General features: G+C 43.5%; 1 protein-coding gene across 1 annotated transcript in view; it reads left to right on the forward strand.

The window, feature by feature from the left end:
* Positions 1-20,350, forward strand: part of LOC307231153 (polypeptide N-acetylgalactosaminyltransferase 18-like) — a gene marked incomplete at its 3' end in the record, with an annotated part of 129,444 nt that overhangs the window by 51,175 nt on the left and 57,919 nt on the right. Inside the window, exons 2-4 of the mRNA XM_080001741.1 lie at positions 10,653-10,854; positions 11,159-11,325; positions 15,386-15,572. Coding sequence (XP_079857867.1) covers positions 10,653-10,854; positions 11,159-11,325; positions 15,386-15,572 — 556 coding nt within the window. The remainder of the gene's footprint in view (positions 1-10,652; positions 10,855-11,158; positions 11,326-15,385; positions 15,573-20,350) is intronic.

Genomic DNA, 20,350 nt, shown 5'->3' on the forward strand with positions numbered 1-20,350 from the left:
TTAAACCATGGCAAAGCCCCACAGCTGCCATGCGCTCATTTCAAGTGAGCGACACCCTGCCACCTCGCCTGGTTAAACCAAAACAACCCAAACCCTAAATAGAGGGCATTCCTCTGGATTGAATGGATTCATTGGTTTTTAACCAAGCGGCAACAGTCATGGCTGAGTGTTTAAGCCAATTCGGATCTTTTGCGAAACTGCAGTTCCGCTAATGCCCTGGCTTCAGAAAACGTCAGACGGAATTGAAGTTAATGGAAAAAGTAGAAAATTCGCACTTCCAGAAATACAGTCAATAGATTTTTTCCACAATACTTTAATGTCTCAATATCTAAAATAAGTCTACTTATTCGGATGGGTGGCTTGGTTGTGATTTTGTACATCATCATTCCATAAAGATGGTAAAAAGGCTTAAAGCAAGGTTTATGTGGGGGTGTACTTGCCCTGATTGCCCTTTCCTTGTTCCTCTATATCCTGATAAGTGTCGACCCAAACTCAAGGCTTCAAATCGCTTCTTTAGAAACGGTTGAAAAGAAACGGTAGAAACGGGTGACGTCACTGTGACACTACGTCCTTTTTTTTTCAGTACCATATTTCCACAGTCATGGGTTTCAATCTGCTTTTTCGGGGTTTAGCTGGGATAGGCTCTAATTCTGACAGTGAAAGCTGTGACAGCTAAAATACAGTATGGCAACATTCACTGGGGCCAGTTGGGTGCCGAAAGCTTGTCCTCAGCGTTGACGGAGCACCTTCTGTGCTAAAAACTCAAAACCTCAGTGCGGATACCTTATCTCACGACAGATACTAGGCCATCTTTCATGTCTGTGAAAGAAATACAGCTTCACGTCTTCTGTTGTTTAGACCAGGCCTGGAGGGCAAGATGAATTGCCAAGTTAGACGGTTTAAATTCAATCCCTTTATCGTCCCTCTGTCACATTTCCTTTTCTTTTATTTCCCAGTGACCCTTTCTTATCGCCGTCACCTTCATATTTGTTTGGTACCAAATTAATTTTACATTCTGTATAATCCCTGCCCCGCCCACCTGCTCATAGTTTTTTTCCGTTTTTTTTCCCACAGAAGAGATACAATTATCTGCCATTGAGTAACTTAATTCTCATTATTGTGTCTGATAAGAAAATCACCCACCCCCCCTACACACACACACACACACACACACACACACACACAGACACACACACACCACCATCCTTCCACGCTCTTTCTCTCTCATATTTTTACATTTCTCAAGCTTCCATTTTTCTCCCTAGGAAATGCCTTTGAAAGCACTGATCCTTCCCATCCCATTGAAACCTTATCGGTGACGGCAGATAAGCCGTCACACTTTGAAGACAGGATGATGGGTAGAAAATGAGCGTTGATGGTCTTAAAAGGTTGTTGTGTGGTAAATAAGGGAAGCGGCTTGATAATGGAACATACTTCCCTGATCTTCATTTGGCGGCCCGGCTGAAGAGAGGAAAGGGAAGAAGAAGAAAAAACCCGAGGCCTATCCCAACGCCTTGTAATTTTCAGTGTTACATTTTCTCATGAGGGCCGTGATTTGGGAAAGAATCCGAGGATCCGCACGCAGTTTATACCATGGCTGTTTACATGAAAATGTTCGTCTTCCATGGCGGTACGATGGCACTCAAAGAGACGATGTAGGAGGAGGAGGAGGATGATGATGATGGTGACGATGATGATATTGAATCATCGCTCGAGCCCTTACTTTACACCCGGCTAATCCAGCCCGTGGAATCCGTTTAACCAATTGTGCCACGTCGCAGGACTAAACCGAAAGGCGGGGATCAGAACGGGAGACGGGCAGCTTTTCGGTGATCCGTCTGATTGACAATCCGTAGGATTGGAAGATTAAGGCCTCGTCCGCGCTTTTAAACCCTGCAAGCCTGGTGCCGTGTCCCAAAGTGGTTTAAGACAAGGTCTGTCTTTGTAAATTATATGGTGAGTGAATTGCCTGAAGTGAATGAGTTCTCCACTTTTTCGTCTATGTAATGTGGCGATAACACATTTTGTCCTTGTCACCCGAGCGTGCAGCCACTTAGTGATGTTCAGAAAGAGGCCGTGGCTGTCAGGAGGTAAAGCCACTTGCAAGAGGAAAATTCGTACTCGATCCCAACCCCTCAGGGGTATGACGGCTGCGTGAGGGACTGAAACGCTGACTGAAAGATGAATTAATACACAAAAAAAGTTTCTCAACCAACTCAAGTGTTTTATTGCAAGTTCTATAAGTTATTTGCTGCTCACAATACAGTCGACCTCCATTTTCTCAACCTTGACACAATAGAAATTCAGCCTGCGAGCATGAATTCCAGGCTCATGTGGGGCTTTTCAACAGGGATTTCGGCTTCCTCACAAAGAAACAAAGATATAATATAAATACATACTGTACATACATACATATTTGACACTATTTACACACTATGATGCACAATGGCAAGTCAGGTTTATTTGTTCTTAAGCAAAGAAAACACTTGAAAAGTCCTGTTAGCCGCCTTCTGGTGCAGTTGACCAGTAAGCAGATATTCAAGATTTCAAGAGGTTTATGTGTCACATAGATATACATACGTTCGTACATATATGCAGTGAAATGTCTTTACAACGCAACCGGAGATTATGCACAATAGTGATTAAACCGAACATAATAGCTAACCTCATTCCTACCTAACTAACTGAAACTAACTTATTCCTAAAACGTAATGCAGTTAGTGAATAGAATAATATGAATACAATTTAAAAAAAATTTAATCAGACTCACAAATATTATACAAAGCGAGGGTACAAAATAGGGGGGAACAGCGTTATGTAAATACAGATATAATAGCAGGTATACACCAAATGACTTTCGAAAGGGAGCGTCACACATTAACAGACCTTTTTTACCCCTCCCAGAAGTGCACACATTGTAGGATTTGAAAGACATGATCACAGGGGATCAAACCTCTCGTGATTCCAGCACACACTACAGGAGCCAAGACTTAAGACTGAAGATAATATCAAACCGACCAGATATTCTCGAAAGAGCCCCAGACTGGTCTGAGCTGATCAGAGGAGTTTCTGACCATTACAAACAAAATGACAGCCAGTGACAGGTCTCTGCTGAGCAACCCTGAAGACGAGAGATTTCCTTCTGAATATCTTGTGCCGGGCTCGGACTACGCGACTTTAGCCCTGATTCAGCCAAGTTTTTGAGAACGGCGGCAAAAGCGGACGTCCAGACTTCAAGGCAGACGTTCCAGACGCCGCCATATTTTCAAGCGTGTTTTAGTTTAACAGCCTCAAGCTCTTGCAGTTTGAGAGACCTGACGGCAACTGCGGAGATCGGCGATCAGCCATAACCAATGAGAGTGCGAGAGGAAAGCGTAGGGCAGGAGGAGTCATCTCTCACTGGAATGAAACTGGAACAAAGGAATATTAGGTATTTTCATTGCACTTCATGATTGAGTGCTAATGATTTACCTCCAACCGCCTATGCAGAAATAATCCATGCAGTCCGCACTCTCTGCAACCACACAATTCATGGTTAGGGTGTACATTGGCGATACCTTAAAACAGCAACGTTAGGATTTCGGAAAGTTGTGTGGTCTGAGCCTTTTCTTAAGATCTTGAAAATCAGTTTGGGTCCAATTATTTTGTGCCAGGCAAAAAATAATCTGCCGCCAAAGTCTTTTGGTGTCTACTTTGCCGTTCTGTCGGCTTTTGTGGCAGTTGTGCAGTACAATCAAATAAATGATGTATTTAACGCAGCACACACACACAAAGACAGACACACACAAAGACAGACACGCGCCCTTCTTTCTCTCTAGATACAGGTGTAGATTTTGGCTGTCCAGGTGCGATCAATTAGACTCATTATTCACACGCTCTTACCTGGAGGACATAGGAGGCGGTGGGAGGCACAGATCGCCATCTGCTCCGTGCAGCATTAAATTAATCAGCCGTGAACTTGTTTGTGAGGCTGCAGGCCATGACACCCCCCTCCCTCCCTCCCTGTCTCACCGCCCTTTCCGTCTTTTCCAGTGCACTGTTAACTAGTACACAGAAATACAATTGCAGTCATATTGATTTCTTTCTTTTTTTGTTAGGTTTTTTTAGTGGCCCTGACACAGTTAAGCACCGACAAATTGCCTCGGGTGTTTTTTTTTTGTTTTTTTTTTTTGTTTTTTTTTTATATTTGGAATGGGGAAAAAAAGATGTAAAACCCCCAAACCCTTGCTCAAGATAAGATAATACACGGATAAATGGACAGGTAGATACTTGATTCATCACCGGAGGGACATTGCGGTGTTGCGGCAGCTCACATAAAAAAAAACAGTTGGCTATAACCATGTGATAAGAATTAAAAAAAGCAAAAAGTGCACTAAATCTAAGAATAAAAAAAAATCTAAAAATGTAAAGAGTGGTCTGCGGGTCCTTAAAAAGTCTTAAAATTCAATCCTACAAATATAAGGCCTTAAACTTAATACAATAAGTCCAAAAATTAGCATTCGGATGATGTTGATGATGATGTCGGATGATGTTCGGATGATGATGTGGAAGAAATGTTCTTCCACATCAGAGTCAACAGTTCTGATGTTATAAAACCGCAAGCCAACCTACAGCTTAAAACTCGAGCGACAATTTGTCCAAAAATCAGTTTTAAATTTTGTAAATGTGTGTCTTTAGTGCTGTAATGCTTACTTCAAAAGTGTTAAAATAACATTCTGATACCCGGAGACACACCAACTACAGCACAGGGCAGGGGGTTTTATTGTGTGTGCCTTTGGATAACACAAACACAAAGCCCCCCGTGGTTTTTAGGCGTTTTTTTCATTCCATTTCAACGGTCGTAATCGCAACAAGGTATTTAAGCATTAATCCCCTGGTTGGAATAACGGGGGGATCACCAGCGTCATGACGGGATCTTTGACTGGGGCAGATGCTCTGTGGTTATTCGGCAATGAGGACAGACCAGGCTACTGGCACCCGATCGGCCGCTGTAGAAACATTGTCACATTCTCACTGTCAGAGCGTCCGTTAAGTCACAATGAGATCCTGCTATGGTGTACCATGTGTAGGCCTTCCATAATAAATATACTTGTATAAATGGAAAATATTTCCTTTTAATTGGGAAAGAAATTACAGGAAAATTTTAAAAAAAATTACTAATTCAATGAAACCCTGAAAAACCTGACAAAATATACAGTTTGTGACCATTCTTTGGTGGTATAGGCCTGGCTTGAAAAATGGTGAAACCTATCCTTCAATGACATTCAAAGTGAATGCAGAGTTTCAGTCCCCTTTTTGGAATTGTCACCGATTTTTACGTAATGCAAAGCAAGACCAGTCTTGTTTACTTAAAGGAATTGTAACTGTTTTTATAAAACCTTTGTCTTTGGATGGGGATAAGTCAGACAAGTAGTGCCCACTGAGTATTTTTTTGGTTGAGCAAGGAATAAAAAATACAGTGACTCAGACATTGACACACACACACACACACACACACACACACACACACACACACACACACACACACACACACACACACACACACACACACACACACACACACACACACATTCTTACACTGTTATGTAACTGAGCCACACTGAGTGATTTCCAAACAATTTCCGACATATTCATCCACCATAATACTCTGGATTGCAAGCAATTATTACGAATATTTCAAAATGCTCCAGCCATCAGTAATCCATAGTGTGTGTGTGTGTATGTGTGTGTGTGTGTGTGTGTGTGTGTGTGTGTGTGTGTGTGTGTGTGTGTGTGTGTGTGTGTGTGTGTGTGTGAGCGTGTGCATGCGCACGTGCGGGCATCCCTCTCCCATTCCGTCTCCTCTCATCTCAGCCTGTTTAGCTTTCTCATCTCATTCTTGTGTTTTTTGCTTCATAACCGGCATTTTGTTTGTCTGTGGTTTATTATTTTTCAGTGTTTCCCACAGGATTCTCCAGAGACTGTGGTGGGTGGACGCCTGGAATTATTTCGGGATTTTAACAGCTAACTGCATCAATCTGGTGCACTTTGAGGTGAAAATGTAAAGACTTCCCTAGATTCAGCTTCATTTTATGATGAAAAACAAAATCCAATAATGTTAACCCACTCAGTGTCTTAATTTGTTGTCAAACCAACTGACAAAATCTTGTAGAAGAAGAAATAACTTCCTTTTTTTTTTTTTTCATATAATAACTCCTCTGTCCTGATGCCCCTTTCTTGTGCTGTTAAAGTGGCACCTGCTCCATCTTATTCGAGTGACACTTCATTTTCCATCTTAGTTTCCTCATTCATTCCCTCCCTCCCTAACCTCACTCCCTCTCTTGTGCGGGGTCCCCCAGTGTTGCTCGGTCCGCGGTTTTCCCGCAGAATTTGCCTACTTTTGAAGTGTTGCCGCGGGTTGAATTTGTTGTCCGCGGGTTGGGTGAACCAATTTTGCATGCAAATTACATGTACATGTAATTTGTGCGAATGAAAATAATAAAAAATGGGGCTGGGGATGATGTACGGAACGGTATGGAACGAAACCGTGCGTAATCGGGACACATTCTCCGTGAATGTCTCCCCCCTCCCCCCTCCCCCACCTGGCTTTCCACTGGTTTTGTTCAGCCATTACGCTGGTTTTGTCACACAGACCTGGCAACCCTGGCTATCCCTGACAAGTGAGACTGTACTTGAAATAGAATTGCACAAAGAAAGTAGTAAACTAGAAAGTACAATTGCAATACTAGGTATTTGTCTTGGCATGTTTATTTATGTTTAAAGTGGACTTACAATTAGTATAACTAATGGCCTTGCATTACTATCGGTTAAGTAAATGCAACTTTTTGTATTTGACAATTGGCTTCCTTTTACTATGTTACCTTTATTGATTCCTCGTCTCCTCGTCTTTTGTTAGTATGGTACTCTAAGATACTCATCTGGAAATAAAGGGTGTAAACATTCATCCTAAAACTGAAATGGAACTGGATTAACATGAGACACTAATGGGTCCAGCTGTAACTCCAAGTTAAAAAAAGAAAAAAGTAAATCGAATTTCCACATCATTGCCCCACACATTAATTCACTGGGTATGCCGATCTGCAAGTGGCCCTTCAACTTTATCACAATTTTACAATATCCAATCCCAGACGATATCTAGTCTCAATCATTATACCGATATCTCGCCGCGCCCTGTGCTGTCGTGTCCGCTATTACCTCAAGGGAGTTAAGGGACCAATGAGAAATGAGATGATATTTAGGCCCCGCCCCCCCATGGCCCAGTTCTAAAAAGACTAAATGCACAGGGCCCGAATCTTTCATGCGTTCATGCCCAGCATGAAAGCATGAAGGTGTAATGGAGATGAATTAAGAAGTGTGACGGCCCTGTAATGGAGAAACATCATTAGAAACACCCACACACACTTTTGTGTCCTCAGGCTCAACAGCTAATGTAAATGCTGTGCAATGTCTTACTCCGTCCTGTCTCCCTCTGAACCATTTTAGACGGTGTCTTTGTGTATGTGTTTGTATGCAGATGACAAGCATATTTGTCCTAATGCTCCATGTATTTCTGTCACTGTGTATCCATTCATGCGTTTATAACACGGTGCGTGTGTTCACCTTGAAGCTGTCATGATGTCTTAGTGCTAGTAAAAAAGGAAAAGGAAAAAACCCAACTGTGTCTCTCAGCGCTCTATTGTCTGAGAGAATATCTCGTCTTCACCCGCTTTTTCATTTTCTTCTTCTCTGATCGCTCTCTCTCTCTCTCTCTCCCTGGCTTTCATTCTCGCTCCCATTTTGTGACGGACCGTTAATTCTCGTGCCGCTCCCACCGTCCTGTCTCCACATTACACATCCGCTCATCTCAGCTTACTTCTTCCCATTTGACTCTCTGCCCCACCATCATTCCCCCATTTGACTGTTTTTCAGTCTGTTTCTCGCTTTGCATCTTTTCCACCAACTTTGATATTTAAGTTTTCCAGGTGAGGAGCGATGCCGAACTGAACACGGCCGTGCTGATTTGGGGTGGAGCGGTGGCTGATTTTCCTTTCCTTCAAGGTGTTGTTGCTGTAGTCAACCCTGAGGACACGCTCTGATCCCCTGTACACTGGTTTTAACAGCAGTACTCAACCCGTTTCCCGGATCTGAAGGGAGAGGGCAACCAAATAGACTTCGTACGAGCGCCGTCCCCAACTGCAACACATTACAAGCACACACACACAGAGTAGTAGAAATGTCTACGGGTGCCATTACAAGACAACAAACTCACCTTTTGGAGTCGCTTGCCGAATGTCGGCCAAAGCTACCTTTCTTCCCATAACAAACTCAGGAGACTGAATGGAAATCATTCCCGTCCTTGATGCGTTTTTTTTTTGTTTTTTTTTTTCTTCCCCTGACCTGCTTCATCGAGTCGGTGTTGACCCTGGGTTTTAACTGCTTCGCCGCTGAAGCCTTGGTCTCTAAACATCTGGAAGATTAAGCGGGAGAGGGTGATGTGGGGGAGCGGTAAAACGATCCAGTGACGATGAACGGCCATCGAAGAACTTTATGAGGACCGATGGGAGGTAGATAATCACTTGGCGAGACTCATGGCATGAAGGTTGAGGTCTTTATCCATTTTAAAATTAAGAGGTCCCTCCACAGCTTTGCGCGGACGTTCGTAGTGACTAAAGACCGCCAAATGACGCAAAGTAGCTCCAACGGTCGGAAGTTCCGCTTGGAAAAGCAAAGTTGTTTCCATTCTCGACACGCATGTGCACGGGCACATAGACTCAAACAAATAGGAAACAACACGTGTGTCCCTATGCGACCACTCACGCTGTTTGTAATTAGGCTCAGCAATTTCTCATTAATTCAACGAGCTGTCCGCTGACAGTCATTCCACCGAGCTGTCGGCTCCCGGACACCCACGCTGTCAAACGAAGATGAATACGACAACCCTTTCGCTCACGGGCAAATTCTTTATAAGTATTTTTTCAAGCAAGCATTCGGTGCTTAGCTCCCGTGATGCGAATGCTCCGAGGACCTTGCACCCGCCCCAGACACCGGATGTACGACCTCTTCACATGGACACGATTGCAAAAAGCGCTTGATTTCCCCCGCCGCAGATACACGCCCTTGCCCCGGCGCAGTGTTGGGAGGCAGGAAGGCTAGAGGCCGCGCTGAATGAATCGTGAAACGCGTCGAGACGACTGTTCCCGGAAGGAACACAACCCGGGAAAGTGTTGACACGAGAGACGTATAGTCGAGACGCGCCGCCCAGATGGTGTTTTAGTCTTGGGGACGAATGGGCGTGAATTTGTGGGCTTTTTTTGTGCTTCTGTTCCCTCTTCCTCTGTTCCTGTCGACCCGATCGAATTAAATGTTGTGGCCGCGCTGTGTGAGCACCTTTTCAGAGTCTTTGCCCTTGCGCTTTGAATAAACGTTTTATTTTTTTGGTCAGGCTTTTTCCAGTGTGGTGAAAATGTACTGAAATACAGTAAACCAGAAAGAAATCCGGCCCCCGCAAAATGAGCCTCACATTGTGCTCCAGAAGCTCTTTTTATAAAGCCATTCCCTTTTCCTTTCTGAAGCCTTATTATCAGGCAATGAAAGTACCCACAATGCCGCTTTGCCCCAGTGAGAACATTAAGCACCATTTTCTGTCAAACGGGAAAGTACGGCTCTTTTAATCAAAAAGCTTTTTGATGGTTTTCCTTTCCTGTGTCAGACCTTTTTGAATTTTCTTGTTTTCTCCCACTGCTTTGTCCTGTGTTCCAATTGTACCAATTGTTACAGATACACATACAGTACTGTCGTTGTGCAAGGCATTTAGTTCCAAATATAGTAGCTCGAGTATGTTTTGAGTCCAGGTAAATGGAATTATTCAAATGAATGGTGAGTCATGTGAGTGAGTACTCCTCAAGTAGGTGTAAGGGAATGTACATATGTACATTTATTTATTTATTTAAGTTTTCCCAAATTTGCTTGTCGCTTGTCACTTCAGCCATGTCTCCATGCAAAGCAGCTAGAAAATTACTTTCCTCTGGGATATTGAGGAATATTAGTACCCACCCACCCACCCAACCCAAAATACTGTTGATTGCCAGAATGGCTTTCCACCATTTGTCCTATCCCATTTGTGTCTCGTCCCCTCTTCCGCGCTGCTGAAAATTGTTATTTCACCCCTGAGCAAAAGTGTTTATTTGGGAAGCAGACAAGCAGCACCTTGTGCTCGCCCCCCTTTCTTGTTTATTCTTTAATTTACTTTCTTGCTGAAGCTTGTGAATAGGGCTGGAGGAAATTAAAAAAAAAAAATGGAGTCGTGAAATGTGTGGATAATGCATCAGATTTAGTTAAGACGTTGTTTGGGGTTTTCAAAGAAAGGCAGGGGGAATGTTATTCGAGAATTCTACATCGGAATGTGAATATTTGTAATGAATTCAGTCAAAAATCAAGATGAATTATCATTGCATGCATGAATGTTAATGCAGCTACACACCGTGGTTACATTTGCATCTAATGACTTGATTAGCATTATTTGACATTAAGAATAATGTGTTCTTCCATTAGTTCATGACCAGAGTTCGAGATAAAATGATTTGATAACACATAAAGACAGTCGATCCAGTATTGTATGCGTGATCCTACTTCTCTCTCTCTCTCTCCCTCTCTCTCTCTCTCTCTCTCTGCAGAGGGCCCTCAGAAGGACGGAGAGGACTCGTCGACGGACTCGGCCTCAGAGGCAGCCGCATCGCTCTTCCTCCACTGGGGTCGCGACCTCGGGCCAGAGAGCCGCAGGGTGGCCCTCAGGAAGTTCCAGTACTATGGCTACAATGGTTACCTCAGTGACCGCGTCTCCCTCACCCGACCCATCCCGGACTTCAGGCCCGACGGGTTCGTAGATGGAAGATGGAACAAGTTTAACTGAATTCCCCCTGGGAATTAATCAAGTGTTATCTTATCTTAAGTGCCCTCCGGGGTTGGTGATATTTGCTCAGATGGCTCTAATCTCAAATTGGATGCAGCGTCTTCTGGTTGAGTTTTTAGTGCCTATAGACTTTATTTTACCGAGATCAGTTTTCGCCTTCATTTTTACCAGCTTTACTGATTTGCCGCCACAATGCAAGGGAAGAAGTTGTCACGGCCATTGTTCCTTAATCCAGCACAGTTCATCTGTCTGTCTATTGCGCTCCGTCAGGTGCAGAAACATGACGTATTCGTCGGACCTTCCTCAGCTCAGTGTGATCTTCATCTTTGTAAACGAGGCCCTGTCGGTGCTGCTGCGCTCCGTGCACACGGCCATCCAGAGGACACCCTCTCATCTGCTCAAGGAGATCATACTGGTGGACGACCACAGCAACAGCCGTAAGAATCCCAATTAAGAATGATTTGCATTAAACACACTATAAAACACAGTATACTACTACCTATACTATAGTACCATCCACAGAGGTACCTACACTCTATGATTGCAAGACATGACCCCGCTGATGCAAGACCCCTCTCCTAGGAAGACTAAGAAGCCTGGTGGATGAGGCTTCTCCAGATGGGGGAGCCGATCCAGCTCTCTCAGCCACTCGGCACACACCGAGGCGTCCTATCATCCAATGATAAACAGGCCATGGTCTAACCCAAATAGATAGACGAAAATTATTCCATCCAAAACTGTGTCCTCCCATCTATTTGCTAACGGCCACATTGATTTGCGAGCTCAGAACCGCCTACAGTTGCAAGGACTTCCTCTTTATCATGGCTTTCATGGAAGATGACACATCAGTTTGATAAATACTTTTTTGAAGGCGTCTGTGGGACACTCTACCCACAGATGCGGGTTCAGGGAGAGCGACAGAGACTGTCGGGCAGTGAGGAGCAGACACGGCGGGGTTTTATTGAGAGGAAAGAAACAAAAAGGCTCACTGGTCAAAATGAGAATATTAAACAGGATTATATTAATCGGAGTCAGGGTTCTTCTCGCGATCTGGTCGGCAGGGGCGCGTCTCCTGCACCCCGCGACCCTCACTGCACGACAAAATAACACATAAGAAAACCCTCCCAGCCAGGTCCGACCAATCAGTGCTAATGAGGCTGATTAGGTGGACCCGGTACAGCCGCACTGCAGCGGGAAGAAGCCAGCACCGTCACCCGCAGACCGTGGGTTAACCACGCCCCCTCGTCTGCCACAGCAGCGATGCGGCCAGCAAGTATAGACTCTGATAATTAAGTACAGAGTTTGCATGCAAACCATACCACTGAGAGTGGCCATATTTCATGTCCCACATGAAATGGGGGGCGGGGGGGTCATTAGTCATGTCATTGGTTTTGGGAAACTGATTAAAAACGTATTTGAAGACACAATAGTGCACTCTGGTACCACTGGAACTATTTTCTTCGAGAGGAGCTGCATTTGGTAGATGCATCACATGGCAGGGACGACATATTTCACAGACGCCAAATCTATAATTACCTTTATGAGAAATATGTCTCTGCTATTGCCACCCCCACCCCCACCCCCTTTCAGATTTTATGGTTCCCTCGCAGTTCCACTGTTCTCCAATAATGTATCAGTTGGTATTAGTTATGGTGGCTGCACAGTGTTGAATGCTGATTAGCAGAGCAACCAGAGGGGTGAATAGATTAAAACTTTTTTCAACAGCAGAACCAGATAATTCAATTCCATTGCATCTCGCTGCTCTAGCCTCTAACACGTAGGGACAAGTGATTTACTGCCGCTGCTTAGTGTTGAGTAATAATCGTAACACCTCCGAACTAAGTGTGCGGTCACAGCGGCTGCTTATTCATTGTCCGTCCCGTAATAATGACAAATTAGAGTTGGAAGGCCAACAACGACATATCATCACAACCATTGGCCGCATCTCCACAATAGTGCATTACTGATGAAACCACAGACTTTATTTCTAAGGATTTTGAGGGCACAAACACTAATCTAGGATTTTTTAGAGTGCTGCAAAGCAAAATTAAAGATGGGGAAGCTTTTGGCGAGTCTGCCCTTCTGTTCCATGTGCGATTTGGATATGGCCGCGGGCGAGCTTTAACATAAGAAGCTTTTCTGTGTTTACAGGTTGGAACACAAAATATAGGTCACATGTTTTTTTTGGGGGTTGATCAGGTGGATTCCCACATTGCAAGTGGATGAGTGTGTTTGAAGGCCCCTTCACAGTACACAAATTTACTCTGATTTGGATTGGACCTGATCCAATAGGTCCCATATCGGATGAACGATAATGGTGGGTTTACCCCAGTACCCTGCCAAGTAGTAGGACATAGTGGAAGACAACCTGAAACATCCTATGATGTCCTTTGATGACATTAGTTAGTTACTTTTTTGGTTTGTGGGTTGGTTGGTTAGTTGGTTGGTTTGATGGTTGGTTGGTTGGTCAGTTAGTAAGTTGGCTATTCAACTTTGCTGTCCCATGTGGGGAACTTGGTTTACAACAAGGAGGGAAATGAACAATCAACAACACAGCATAAATACTGTACATTTACAATCAAATGAATGAAAACAAAGTACAGAACGCAACAGATTGTCTCCAACTGGTAGGTTTTAAGTGCAGATTGAGTTAATGGCGTTGGGGAGCTATGATTCTTTTTGTGCTCTCTTTGCACTTAATACCTCAGATACTCTGTATCTGTGGCACGATCTAAGTTTCAAATTCAGGGTGAAAGGGGGTGGTCACCGCTGACGCCTTTGCGGCGGGCCTGCTGATCAAAGATATTCACCAGTGGAGTTTGGGGGACACCCATCGGTTTGTCTGCCACCCTGACAATATGATTTAGCTGATTTAGGCATGAAGGCAATCACAATGACCATGACCACTTCCTCTCTGATCTCCCCGGTGTGATTTGTGTAGTCTGGGGGACTTCGGGGCCTCAGAGATTGAAGCTTTGTTCAATGAAACCTTGATATCCACTTTGCAGGACGGGAAAGTAAGAATCACTCCTTCTTACCTTTCCTTGTCTCGTCTGTCTGAACTGCAAGATTTTCACTCGTCTCAGTTGGAATCCATCATCCCCATTTGAATTAATTCTCGGCCCAATTTTAATGACTTAATCTTTATCGTCTTAATTCTTTTCGTTATTTTTCTCTCTCTCGTATGAGGAGAAACGATTAGATGTCTTTCATATCTCGCACAAAAGCCTCCCAAAGCTATTTTTTTAAATGAGCCAGGTCTCCTCCAGGTCAGCTGCACACTGTGGCTCATTAGAACAAACTGAGAGGAGTGAGAATCCTGGCTGATGGCAATAATGAATAGAGAGGGGAAAGGACGGCGGCTGTAGCCCGAAGGCAGGATTACTACTGGGGAGGGAAAACAAAAAGATGTACTGAGGAAATGAAGATGCTGAATTGTGCACGTGTATTTGTGTGTGTGTTACACGAAAACCACAGAAAATGCTCAATCCCTTTCACAGGGAGAACATGGAAACAGCACTGGCAGGGAAAGCTTTCGTTCACGCTTATGTACACGATTTCTAGAAAATTTATCTATTTTGAGAAATACATTTACATGCATGCCTTTAGCAGACGCTTTTGTTCAAAGCGCCTGACATGAGAGGCTAAAAATAATCAAAGCATACTGTACATCGACCATTGGAGCAACCTCAAACTTAAGTGCACAAGCTCCTGTTTCTAAATTAAACCAGATAAGTGCAAGATGTTGTAAGGAAATAAAATAGCATTGTTAGGTTTTTTTTTCTTGGTTTTTTTGTATGTTAGTACATTACATCAATACAACAACTTAAACCCAGTCAACAGAACAGACAGCAACAACAGAAACAAGAATAGTCATAGCTAAAATAGGATCAAGTATTCTGGTGACAGTCTGGATTGAGAACTCATTCCACGCAGTGGAGGCACCACCAGCTACCGCTCATTTGCAGATTTGCCTGCAGAAGGTGAGAGAGGATCGGGTCTAGGGGATAGGTACTGTAGCGTATAAACAAATTAGAATTATTTCAAATATTGAAATAATTTCCAAATTTAAATGGGTTTTTTTCAGTGTTACAATTATTTTTGTAGAAGAAACATTTTTGGGTGAAATTGTAACATAATGCAATAATGATTAAATAAATATATAATACATAATGTATGTGTGAAGTTTCTTTGTCAGGATACATTTTACCGTCAAGTTTCTGTGGACACACAAACACCCCCCCACCCCCCCACACACACACACACACACACTTTCCTCCCCTGCTGTTGAGTGAAAGTGACTTCCTATGGCGCTGTGAAGATTCAGCAGGCCTCAGTTACCTATCTAAATTGAACGTCTGTCTGTGTGTGTGTGTGTGTGTGTGTGTGTGTGTGTGTGTGTGTGTGTGTGTGTAAGAGTGTGTGTGTGTGTGTGTGTGTGTGTGTGTGTGTGTGTGTGTGTTTCTTGCGTTTGTGTATGTGTGTGTTGTCTCCCAGCGGAGCTAAAGGAGCACTTGCAGAGCTTTGTGGAAGAGACCAACGCCCAGCGAGGTGCCGGCTTCATCAAGCTGCTGCACCATGAAAAGCAGGAGGGCCTGATTCGCGCCCGAGTGAGCGGCTGGAGGGCGGCGTCGGCCCCAGTGGTCGCCCTCTTCGACGCCCACGTAGAGTTCAACATCGGATGGTGAGAGGGACTGATTTTTTGTGTGTGTGTGTATGTCTCTAGTTTTTCTTTCTGGCATCCGCAAACGCAATCACGTCAAACAAACGAGCTAACCGGCGGGGAGGTGATGGTAGTGGGGGGTGCTGCTTGTTAGGATACACATATTGGAAGGATTTAAAAGAAAACGCCTCAACAACAACGGGAATAAAAACAAAAGCACATAAAGAGGATGAGAACGAACGCAATCCCACAGAGGCTGCTTCAGGCGGCTCGTCCTGGGTTGAAAACAAGTATTTCCCCGAAGTGCTTCGAAGACTCTGCATGGATCATTTCACAACAGAATCTGGGTGGTTGAGCACTTTGATCAATGTGCCCGCGGTTCACTGCGTCAAAGGCTAAAGAATGTGAGAAATAGGAAGTTTTAGTCCACTGTTCATGAAAAGATCACCTCCTCTTTTCCTCGCTTGTCCGCAAATGCGATCGCTTCACATAGTTCTTGGGCCCAAAGGAGGAGCAAGGCTCACCAATGTGGTTCTGACCAGAGCGGTTCTTCTACTGTGACAATTAGACGGGGAGGTTGTGGGTTGAGGCTGTTGCCTTGGAAAATGGGAAACGTCAGACAGGCGTGACAATGAAACTTGATTGGATGCTGAGTTGAGGATTTGACACAGTGGAAAAGGTGTTGAGGCTGGGGTAGGGTAGGTTTTCGGTAACGGCCGAGCACGGTCCGGTATAGCTTAATCCACTGGCTTCAATTTGTCATCCTAAGAGTTTATCAGGAGATCACTTGCACAAAGGAGATAAAGGAGCAATTAATCCTTGACGAGAAGAAGTGCTTGAAAAACTGGGGGGGTACCGGGTTAGGGTCACTTTATGTTTTTCGATTGCTCGAAAAAAAAGTGTGAGGCTGGGAGATCATATTATGATCTCCTAGCCTCACTTTTTTCAATATCTACAGATCCAGAATTTTACAAGGTCTCATATATCTACATTTGCAGTCCTACCACAACATCATGCACTTGAAATGATTGTTAATGTTAGACCACGATATAGAAGAGCGGTGTCAATCGTATACCAGATACTTATTAGTCTGGAAAAGGGTCATCACAGAAAGGTATAGAACTGAATGGGAGACAGAAATGGGTTAACCCCCCCCACTGAGGAATTTTGAGAAGCATGTCTTATGCATATTCACCGGTGCTCAGTAAATGCTAGACATAACCTGATACAATTTAAAGTATTATGTAGGTTGCACTACTCAAAAGTCAAAGTTAACAAGATGTATCCCAATGTATTGTGCAACAAATGTAAGAATCAAGCTGGCACCCTTACACACCAATTCTGGACATGCCCCATCCTCCACTCTTTCTGGACTTCTGCATTAGATTTTTTTATTGAAAAGCATTTGGCAAAGAATCGGAGCCCGAACCCCTTGGGGCCATTCTGGGGTCTACAAGTGACACTGCTCTGAACTGCGGCAGTGACAAATGGCCGCTGTATTTGGGTACTGTATTGGCTAAAAAACATATTTTGTGTCTATGGAAGTCTGATGCTGTGCCTTCATTTGAGATGCGGCTGTGAGAGCTGGGAGAGAATCCTTCATCTGGAGAAGCTTAGCTTTATGAATACAGGAAGGAGGAGAGTGTGAGAAGGCATCGGGACGAGTGTTGAAACACTTAAAAGGTCTGGAAAAAGGTGAAGATGTGGGATGAAGTATCGACAATATTAATCCTGCAACAGTGGGAGCTGTATATCTTTATATATTTGTTTTATACACTTTTATACACTTATACACTTTTTTTCTTCTTTTTTGTTTTGCCCTATTGGTTTGTTCCCTTGTTTTCAAGCATGAGTGTTGCTCGGCCATTGATGTGTAGAAAATACACCAAACAATATTAAGTGTACGTTCTTTTATGCCGCTATGATGTTGTTATTGAAAAAGAATTGTGGACTGTATCCAACAACAACAACCTGCTATAAAAATATTCTTAAAAAAAAAATCCAGACGAGAAGAAGGGAAATCTTCTCTGTCACTTCATGGCTGGGGACAAGGCTGCTTACTGGTGCTGGCCAATTTGGCTGCAGTAATTACTGCCATTGAGTATCTCTTAATTGACTTGGCGCGACAGCTTTGATTACAGGAAGTTCCACCGATTTCTCGCTGCCTCTTGAGCAGTTAAGTTGTACGATTTAGATGGGAGGCTTTTGGATAGTTATTTGAAAATATAGAAATTGACACATGATATTACACATGGACCATAGGTAGACTATCTGGTTTCAAGGCAACAGCTAATGGGGTTACTTAAAATAATCAAAAATACGCATGAGAATCCACTGCCATTAACCCCAAATGCCCCTCAAAACATTGTCGATGGGACATCGTTTTTAACCTAAACCTTATTTTTATTATTTCTTGATCATTGGGAGTCAATCAAGTTAAAAGATAATAGAAAAAACAAGCGTACATATGAGGACATTGTAAAGGTCATTGAGTTCATCAAAATGATTTCTGATGTTCCAGGTTTTCCATGATATTTGACAGAGTTTGTTATAGCACGGCGTTCATATGAGCTCAAATTTGAGGTGGCTAAGGCCCAGCGAGAAGCAAGAAGTTGTTTTTTTTCTAAGCTGCCACTTGATCACTCCCTTGTATTGTCCACCAAGAAGTCCAAGTATCTCAAGATTACATTACATTTAGCAGACGCTTTTATCCAAAGCGACTTACAATTATTCAAATACTGACGGATGCAGCCATCGGGAGTTAAGTGTCTTGCTCAAGGACACTACAGCATGCTAGCAGGAGGAGCCTGGGATTGAACCAGCAACCTTTAGACAGCAACCAGCAACCTTCTTACTTGACGCCCAGCTCTACCTCCTGAGCTACCACCCCCCAAGATGCAATGAAGCTCATTGGGAATGCAGATGAATATCAATGCATCTTGAGTATTACAAGGAAATTTAACAATTGTGACCCACCGCAGCAAAACTCGCCATCTCGCGCATTTCTAAAATCACCAGGAGCAGCCAAATGAGTTGAAAAAACCTTTCTTGAAGGTAAATTAGATTTTTCAGATTCGTGTTCCTCTGTGTCTTTGTTATCTCTCAACATATTTTCAAAAGCGATATTGATTTATATATAGTAGAAAAATGTAAATATTCGCGTTACTTTAGATGGGGAAACACAGTTCACTTACTGAGACGCTATACAGTGCTAAACAACGCCGGGCAATCGATTCCTCTGATCCGACCGTCCAGATCATTCCTCCATATTCCATGCGATGGGAAGTCACAAAGTGAAACCGTTTTGATATAGTTCAACCTTTAAATCTTACTAGTTTTACACACACACACGGAGACATCATTGTGGAGGGGGCGTGTACCAATGTGTACCATCGAAGAAGAAATGCTGACGTCACTTTCGTAAACAAGTCGGGGATCCGGTTTCTCTTGTCTGTGAAAACTCTCGTCTCCGTGTTGTTATGGATTAGAAGAAGCAGGTGGAGGAAGATCTAAATCATATCGCGAACCTTAATCTGACCAGTGCGATAGATCCAAGTCAGTGTAAGCAGCTCGTACTGGACTTAATTTTCCGCGATGATAGTCAGTTCTCCGACAGCGACGCCAAGAGCGACAGCGACGCTGAATCTGATATTATCCTGGGCTTGGAGAACATTTCAAACAGCAGATTTCAAACTGAATGTGACGATGAATTTAATAAACCACCGGAGGGGACCGACAATACAACGTTGTTGTTACAACAGAAGAAGTTGATGAGGTGATGAAGTCCGATAAGGTTGGTGATTGGCAGATTATGAACAAGTACTAATGCACAAGATTCTCAAGTTTACCTGCAAATGAAAAGAAAATGAAAAGAGGCTCCAAACAGGCTCTCAGAGTGTAGCTGGGGTGGGTTTTGGGGTTAGCCAACATAACTCCAAGAACTCCAAAAATATTTGGCATACACACATTTATATATTATATGACACACCGAGGATGATTTTCAGAGACTCATATTATTGATAGACTCTACATTTTGTTGTGGGGTCCCCACTTTTTAACTCCTAAATATGTTCACCATTATAAAACATATATATTCTTACTGTTAAATAAAAGCTTTTTTAAAAACAAGAGATGTTGTGTGTCCATGACGCTGTTCAACATTCCCTCAAAACACAAGAACAAAGCAGAGATTGCCCCATTCAAGAGGGTGTAAAGTCCCCATTCAGCAGGGTGTCAAGTAGCCATGTGACAACTAGCTAGGCTCTGTTGGTCCTCCAAGCATTTGCATTCTGGGAGCTGGCTGAATGAAGCAATTGTGGGGGAAAACTTTCAAGGTGATTATCTCAGAATTTTGTTGGCCACACCGTTGTCATTAACAAGTCATAGCTTTAAAAATATTTGCTTGATTTGCACAAGTGACACCTTGTTTGGAAGCTGTGATTCTTCACTTACAAATGATGCGTGAAAAAAAGGTCGAAAGCCACCAAAAGACCCTAAAGTACGCTTCCCTAAAGTACAATTCCCTTTAAAAGACGTTTCCAGCGCAGCAATTTTCTTCTCCTGAGACCCTCGGGTCTCAGCTGTCGTGCTTGTGACCGGATTGGTTTTAGGCAACAAAAAAAAAAAGCTGCAAGGTGGCCTCAGGTGTACCAACAGCATTACTTTTTCTCCCCTTTCCAGCGGACAAAGGAGAAGATCAGCTGATGTCGCCAGATGAGTTTCTGTGGTTTGCTTTTGCTCCGGGCCGCCAGTGACGCTGAAGTGCAGGGATTTTTATTCTCTAAGACCCCCTCCACCTT

Source organism: Zeus faber, assembly GCF_960531495.2.
Source record: "Zeus faber genome assembly, chromosome: 6".
NCBI classification, from domain to species: domain Eukaryota; kingdom Metazoa; phylum Chordata; class Actinopteri; order Zeiformes; family Zeidae; genus Zeus; species Zeus faber.